The sequence below is a fragment of the Schistosoma haematobium genome (assembly GCF_000699445.3).
Source record: "Schistosoma haematobium chromosome Unknown HiC_scaffold_68, whole genome shotgun sequence".
NCBI lineage: Eukaryota > Metazoa > Platyhelminthes > Trematoda > Strigeidida > Schistosomatidae > Schistosoma > Schistosoma haematobium.
In genome coordinates, this window is record NW_026137013.1 from 153,225 (window position 1) to 162,098 (window position 8,874).

Below are 8,874 nucleotides of genomic sequence, written 5' to 3' on the forward strand. Positions count from 1 at the left end.
TTTACAGCATTAAATACAGGTTAAGCTACAGAGATGGCACCCATGCAATACATTTACATAAATGGTTCAGTGAATTATCAATTAACATTATACGAAGAAATAATAACAACAGCAATAACAATAAGCTCAGCATTGAAATATACAATATGAGGAATTAACAAATAACAACAGAAAATACATATTTGAGACTGACCCAATAACAAAACTGTCACTTTGGCTTTAAATATGCACACTTTGTAGACAAAAATGGTGCATGTTCCAAATGTCACTGCTGCTGCTCATCAACCAACTTTGTTCATGCTAATTTCATTTATATCTGATTCCAATGAATAATAATTATAATAATAACAATATCATCCCGTTAACTGAGTATTTAAAGCAGGCTTAATCTTCCAGTAGAATTATCAATTCACTCGAGATGATTATTCAAAAGCCTGAACAACACCAGTTATAGACATCGTTTATTATTAAACATCAGCTAAAAATAATCCACAAGCCACAAGGGGAAATCATCAACAACTGAGTATGTGTGTTAAAAATCCATGTATATATTAATGAGTGTTAATCGAATATGGACCAATTATTGATTACCTGTGACTTACAACCAATGGGAGAATAGATTACAGATTGATTGATGTGCAGACACGCACACAATCAGACTCACACAGAAGTTTACATAGTGGATTAAGTGTCTAAATTACAATGAGTAGACAAGTAATACCATAGTTCAATGGGCTTACTAAAACTATACACAATACAATACGCAGTCCACACAGACACACACGCATATGCATAGGCACATTCACATCCACATGCACTATCAACATCGAATCAGATCACACAGTCACATCACCTGATCGAAACCATCTCATTCTCACTCACTCACTCACTCATCGTCTCACTTAATCACTCATCACCATACATCACAGCAGTACCATACTGTGAGACCATGTTGTCTGTGAATGGGACTAGGTAAGGCACTGTCACTGGTCGGTGTTGTGCATTGCACCAAGTTTTCAAGAGACACGGAACGCTGTGAGAATATGTACAGTGTCACCTGATGGTTATGGTGTGACTCGAGTGATTGTCAACAGTTTTGATGTGGTTGCGACTCGATCCAGCGCCCATTAACACTGCAGCAGAGATCCAACGCCTTACACCACTCAACCACAGGAAAACTGAGAGAAGATTCAGATTTTTGCAGTAAGGACAGAGGGCCAATGGCTTATGTTATTCCTTTTCTAGTATGCTTCTGTGAGTGTCCAGTCTTCTTTTGAAAGAGTCAATTGAATTTGTGGACACCAGTGCTTCAGGCAGCAGGTTCCAAGTATTGATGCCTCAGTGTGTAAACCTCTATGCCACGGGTATTTTGTTCGTTCTTGGCTTTTCTACTCGCCTGCTATGTTCTCTGAGATGTTCCGATCTAGTGGGAAGAAAGAGAGAGAATAAGTTAGGTCCGAAGTCAATTCACAGTATACTGTACATCAATATTAGATCTCCCCTTAGTCTGCGATAGGACAGAGTTATGAGGTTCAGTTTTTCAACAGGGAGTTGATCATAGAAACACAGTTTACAGTACAACAAACCTTTCTTCAGTAAAATCATGCACTGACAGTCTATCTGGAAACATCCAACTATGTGAATAAACTCACTATGACTTGAGATATCATCTCAGAGTGCAATGGACGTACAGTGTAACGCAGTCAGACGTGGCGAATAAAAATTAAAAACAGAGAAAAATTAACTACATAATCTAGTTATTTAATTAAAAATACATTATGAAATGACAAAATCTGCGGTTACCTGAACGCCCAAATGACAGTGTGCGATACATTAAGTTTACATGGTTGCGTTGCGGATAAGATCACCCTAATAGTTGTCACCATCAAATAATAACATATAGAGTACCACAAAACTGACTTGTAAAAATCCCTAACCTTGGCCGAAACAGTTCGAGCCGAAGTTAAGCCAGTTTCCTTTCATGTAATAAATACATAAAAGCAAGGTGAATTCTTAACAAGTACGAAGTCCCTGTACTCACATGCGGCGCGTCCTTTAATTTTGCGGAGCAACATGACGGTATCGTAAGTTTGTTGTTGTTATTATCAGTACTTAGAAATCCCTAAAGCTCAAAAGTTCACCATTGTTCTTGTTGACTTTAGTGGCTAATGATCAAAAGATGAAATGAAAACTCGGGTAGTAGTATTTTTGAGTATGTATTTTAGTAATAAAATCAACCGAAACTATAGTAAAAATTCAGACTCAGATCTTGATGAGACTACATAAACACGATTTATCCAAAGTGATAACAACAGTAGATTAGCTCCAAAGCTACGCCTTTGTCATCGTATTGGATTAATGTCGACACTGTAATAACCTGGATCTATTAAAATAGAAAATACATTGACACTGGAATGTTCAGTAGTTGTGTTGGAGTTCTTATACCTTACAATTGTCTTTAGTTAAGTGAATTCGAGGTTGCTGTGGACAATTCCAACCTATGTTGTGCCAAAATATATCCGGTGTCAACCAACATCTATCGATTGTTTATAGATTAGCAAAATAGTAGAATAATACTAGTAGATAGGCAAATAACCATAGAGGCATAAGTATATTACAGATGTATACGAGTAAGTGAGCAACCAGGTACAAGTCAGCCGTTAGGATATAACTAACAGAGGTAGATGTCGTGTTTATTTTGAGTACCCAGTTATGTGTTTATGAAAGGAGCTTATACATATCGAGGTGGAGACGTACAGCGTTTGACTAATGTCAGATACCTTGAGCTATTATAGTCTGAACAATTTACCTGTGTCTTTGTCTATATAGAATACTTTGTAATAAACCCGGGTAATAACGGTCGTTAAAGCTGAGGGTGTTTGTTGTCATTGATTTGATAATACGGAAAGTCAGAAAAAACATGACTTCAAAATTATTACTAATTCATCTAAACAGTATAGTAAGGTCACATCTGGTCTTTTAACGTAATAAGGGGTACACACATGACAACTAAAGCTCCACTATTAATTGGGTCATTTTAATTGCAAACTTTCAAATCTTTCATCTTAGCCAACAATCTTTCTGAATACAGAGACTAGACTCTTGTGTACAGTACCCCAACTTTCCGCGGATAAATATCTTGTGTAGTGTTGTAAACGCACTGAAATATAGCATGTTGAGGTACCTAGATATTTTTAAAACAAGAATTCATACTGTGTTCACCTGCCTTCAAATTCTGGGTGATGGCAGCGACATGTATTGCTGCCTTTTCGATGCTTAAATCTAGTACTATAGCGTAACCTAAAGTGGTCATATATCCATTGTTCCAAATAACCTTTGCAAATTATTTTGCAATGTGGATAGTTCCTAGACTACGTAGTTGTATCCACGACGTGAAAAAGTAATTCTTATGTTTACTTGGCGAAGTATTCTTAAGTGGTATCTGAGACGTATTTTGTTTCAATAATATCAGCATGCTGAAAATACCGCACATATAAATGCTTAGATACCTTTCCGAACATTTTGTGGCGGACAGACAGTCACACTTAGCTACAACATAGGACCAAGCATATATATACATCGGTCCAGGTTGCCATGCGTCATTAGCACAACAAGAGGAACACCGGACTCAGAAGCAGTTAACTCAATGGTGTAATATTTAAAAAAAGATTTTATGTAAAGATATAGTACAGGAAGAAAGAACTAGTTCATAGAAAGAAAGATATGAAGCGATTTTAATCTATTAGTTTAATGGAAGACAGAGAGTGTATACACCGACGCCATTGTGATCGATTCTGAACCATGTCACCAAGAGTCTCCAACCATTGAACACGGTAGTCACGCGGACCCCAACTAAGTAGTCTGTATCTACCAATATGGCTCAGACCAGAAGTTAGTGACTTCAAGCACTGATACCACGTTTTGAATTGGCCGCCCTTAACTTTCTCCCAACCATCCCGAACACCGGTTAGCATTGCACGTCGTGGTAATTTGCGTTCGGGCATACGTAACACGTGGCCCAACCATCTCAGTTGATGAAGATTCACACCCTCATCAACTGATTTACCATCATTCCCTAATACCCTGCGTCTAGTCTCACTATTACTTACCCGGTGGTCCCAGCAAATACGAGCAATATTTCTAAGACATCTGTGACCAAATACTAGTAGCTTACGAATATCTACTCTTGATGACCACGTTTCGCAGCCGTAAAGTAGAACAGAACGAACTGCTAAACAGTGTATTCGTCCCTCATTTGATAGACGTATATTTGGCCTTCACCGTAGGTGAAGTAAGTTGGCAAAAGCCAAAGGAGCTTTCTGAATCCGTGCACAAACAGTCACCGATAGCAGTGTAAATGTTGAGAAAAGTAACGTGTAATCGCCTACCAAGTAATGGCATATACTCGGTCTGGGCACCCGGGCAGTATCACAGCCCTCACAGATGTCGAATGAGATTTGTGTGGCGCATATGTATTTGGTGCCTCCTTGTACCAATATCTATGTGTTAAAATAAATAAATATACTCGAGACTAGATGTATTTCTATGATAATTAGACAATCACGTCAAGTAATAAGAAGGGCTATACTGAATGATATATAATTGCATCCTCTACATGCTTTACGAAATCAGATATAACAATTGTGTCGACTAGTTTATGTCTGGACAGGTTTTAATCCAGACTCTTTCTTAGATTTTTAGTCATTAATGAGTAGTCTCCTTTAAAGGAACATTATCATTTGGGTATCTTTTGAAAATACTTATTTTGCCTTGTTACACTATTTATTTATTAAAACATGAACACTGATACAAGGAGGCATCAAATATATGTGGGTCATACAAATCATTCTATTTGTATAAGAGCCAGCATACTACCTGGTCGCTCAAACCGAAGCAGGTTGTTTTCTTAGGGGCTATTCCTCGAGCCTTTAACCTTAAGATCTAATCCACAAGGCAGCGAAGCAACATTATGAGCTGAGTCCCATGGTAGCCGGTGACCAACAATAGGTTCATACGTCATTTGTTTCCTCAGTATCCTAAAGCCCATGTAAACCAATGGTTTGGAATCAGGGTTTTCCAACTGCCCTAGGTGAATCCTCCATATCCACCAACCTGGTTAAAGCTCCGGACATTCTCTTAACCTCGTAAACAACCCCTACCACGATAAGGTAGTGAATAATACTTTCCTGGCCATATGAGAGCATTTCTAAAGGGAGAGGTGACTCTCTCCATCGTCGACCGTACCACGGCATTTGGTGGCCTCATTACTCTAAACTAAGTGTTGCTGGAATTCGACAAACACCGAAGTTACGAAGTGCTGCATACAGTCTTTAACATTTCTTCGAAGTATTTTCCAGAAGTGTTCGGAACTCCATGTGAGCAATATTGAGGTTAGAAACAGGGTACTAAGCATAAATAGTATACCGGTCAATAAGATTGTAAATCCTCATAGACAGGTAGCTGGGATACGTATTGCATATACCCAACCACCGCATACGCCGAAACCCAATGTTAACTGGCTTAAAAGTAGAACGACCAAACTGAAACTCAGCATCACTTTGTGGGACCATCAACTGTTTGTCTCAACCATGTTGGTTAGTGCGGACTGCCTAGTTGCGGTCCGTATGGTTTCTGTCGCTGCCTTTTGAAGCTGTTGGGTGGCACGGCTCAGAATCAATATAAATAGTGCAGATTTATTCACTACGTCTTTCTTTAGATTTCAAGTGTTCACATTTTTTATCCCGCTACTTTATTCTTTCTTGGTTCTTGTTCTTCACCCTTAATTTTTGGCAACAGCTGATACTTTTGCTACATTTTTCATCTTAAAAATTCCACCCCCATCCCTATGTTGACTTGGCTTGGGAAATCGGACTAATCGACAGGTCTCAGGTTCTGCTTTGTTTATGAAGGACTAGGATGCATGGAATAGTTTGCATAATTATTCCCTGTTTCTCCCCTGTGAGCATACTAGAAGTCCATTTTGATGAGTTTTTCCACTTTCCAGTGTACATGAAAATTATTGTTTTGTTTTCTAAGAAGGAATAAAGAAAATTTAGCGAAAACTTTCTTTTCGATAGTGTTGCATATTAAAACTGTCCAATCATATTTATAATTTATTTGGAAAGTGATCACACCTCAAAATGTTTAGAGATGTAAAGTGTCACAAGAGGATTGACTAACAGTTGAGAGGTTAGAAAAAACAATGTAAAAATAAGTGCATGAAAGGTAATTATTCACTTGATGGATATAAAAAGTCGAACAATAACGTAATAACCAGTATTTCAGGAAATTGTAAGTTACTATACAAAATTAGAAGTTTGAATGCTTAAATAATTTCGTAAGATTTTTTGGTGGGTCAGTGTGACGAGAACTGACGAAAAGTCAATATTTATTAACTTATTCACCTTGACGTTTTCCTACGACCCGCCTATATTCAGCTGGACAGATGAGTTAACCGAAGATTCAGAATTACCCCCTGTTGAAGAAAAGTTCGATTCAGAACGTAACATTAAAACTGTCGTACGATATTTCTTCAATGAAGACGGTGATTTGATCAAGGAAACTAAAGAATATCAAAGAGAAAAACGAGTTGTTGCTTCACGAGTAGCGGACAGAAAAAAATGGAAAAAGTTTGGCGCTTCAAAATCTGATCCATCTGGCGGAAATTTAGCCAATACTTACCCAGCCGATATAGTTACCATGCAAATTGTTCAATTAAGACAGGCATGTGTATATTTTTGTTCATTTACCATTTATTTATTGTTTAAAAACTTGCCACATACTACAGATGAGATGTCAATCATTTGACTGTCTGAAGTTAGTCATATGTGACGTAAAACCTAAGACATGAGTGTTGGATGTAGTTGTTATACCAAGTTAGCATATCGAGATGAACTATCAATGTAAATCCCACCGTAGTAGAATTAGCAACAGCACCAATAGTACCTGATACATTAACGTGATGATCGTGCTTGCCTATCCTGATAACCCAACCGAGCTTTTTAACTGTAACACGTTCCTTTAGGTCCTGTAATGCCATGGAAGCCGGCTGGAGACTAAAACCAGCAACTTAAGGTCCGAGGGCAAACTCGTATTGATGGTTACAGAGAGGTGTAATAGAGGTCAGGTGTTTCCCTTAGGCAACTAGCATCTGCAGCGATGCTGTCTCCTCACAACGGAAAGAAAGAGTTAGAAAGGTCGATCATAAAAATGTCACACCCCACCTTACCCCATGGATTTTCATCTTCGTCGATAAAGCGTTTTGAAGTGTGAAGCCAACACATTATAAACTTCCCATAAAAAGGTCGTGCGCGACCGGTCCCAAGCAGTTGTCCCTTGGGCATTGCGCTCACACTTCCAGGTCACTAAGACCTCCACTAATCCAGCTTCTTTATCAGATCCCTCAAGAAAAGTATTCTTCGACGGTAGGAAAATTAACCACCGTCTTCATACCTTTAATAGCACTCGGAATTATCTTGTTGACGATTGAATCCTTACCTCAACCCATAATAATTCTTGCATCCCACGACTAATCGTCCTCGTATATCTTTATCATGACGTGCCACTAATGCTTTTAGTTCACGAAATGTTATTCTTGATCTTTTGAAACTACGCTCTAAACTACATGTTGGAGCTTTTGATGTTCAAACCTTGTGTCAGATGGGACAACAGGTTTCTTCAGCTAAACTCTAGAACCTCGCGCCTTAGATCTATGCTGCATCCCCGAGACGCACATACAGGATCCAAGTACAGTTATTAGTCTGACCTTACCTTATCAATCTAAAAAACCAGTACGTCAGTCAGTCAGTCAGTCAGTAACAACGTAGAACTTCGTGCGTACGTGAATCAGTTCGAGTTGCTACACCACATTAGCATAGAGATGCAGTGGTCAATTCAAATCCCGTAGTGGTAGAGGTAATAAGAGTATAAGCAGTAATCGGGAAAATTAGGGTCTGGAGATGTTATTTAAAGAGTATAATACAGTGAAATAAATTTGAGAGGAGAAAAAAAGAGACAAGGAGGAATAAGGAGAACAAAATTTGGGAGAACACAAAGAGTGTATGCACCTGCGCCATTGCAAACGATTTTGAGCCATGTCATTCAGGGTCTCTAACCAACGGTTGCTATCATCTCGCGGTCCCCAACCAGCTAGTCTACACCTACCGACATGACTCAGTCCACTTGTCAGTGACTTCATGGACTTGTGCCATGTTTTGGTCTGGCCGCCTCTAGCTTTCTTCCAACCTACTCCTATACCACTGAACATCGCACGTCGAGGCAGTCGGTAGTTGGGCATACGTAACACGTGTCCCAGCCATCTCAACTGATGAAGTTTCACTACTTCACCAATCGATTCGTCATCCTTACCTAGTACCCGTTTCCTAACAACTGCGTTACTTACTCGATGGTCCCAGGATATACGAGCAATGTTTCGGAGACACCTATGATCGAATACTAGTAACCGACGAATATCCTCTACTCTTACCGGCCATGTTTCACTGCCATAAAGAAGGACGGAACGAACTGCTGCACAGTAAACACGTCCTTTGGTTGATAGACGGACATCTCGCCTACGCCATAAATAACGCAAGTTAGCAAAAGCTAGTCGAGCCTTCTGCATCCGTGCTGAGATTTCGTCACACACCACACCACAAGGGCTGATGAGACTTTCAAAATAAGTGAAGCGATCGACACGCTCAATTACTTTACTCCCTATCATTAGTTCGGGTGTCGATGCAACCCAATCCTGAAGCAACATTTTGCATTTCGAGGGGAGAATCGCATCTCGAGCATGCTTGCATTGTTGCTTAGAGTGGTCAGAAGACTCTGCATATTCTAAGTCAACAAGTGAACCTCCCGGTAAAAGTTCACCTT

The 8,874-nt window shown here is 39.3% G+C and overlaps 1 protein-coding gene across 1 annotated transcript; it reads left to right on the forward strand.

The window, feature by feature from the left end:
• Positions 1-1,868: 1,868 nt before the first annotated feature.
• EIF3G_1 (Eukaryotic translation initiation factor 3 subunit G) lies at positions 1,869-8,290 on the forward strand. The gene is made up of 2 exons (XM_051208337.1): positions 1,869-2,084; positions 6,438-8,290. Exons 1-2 carry the CDS (start codon positions 2,074-2,076, stop codon positions 6,805-6,807), a joined length of 381 nt encoding a protein of 126 aa, XP_051064141.1. The 5' UTR covers positions 1,869-2,073; the 3' UTR covers positions 6,808-8,290.
• The last annotated feature ends 584 nt before the right edge of the window (positions 8,291-8,874 follow it).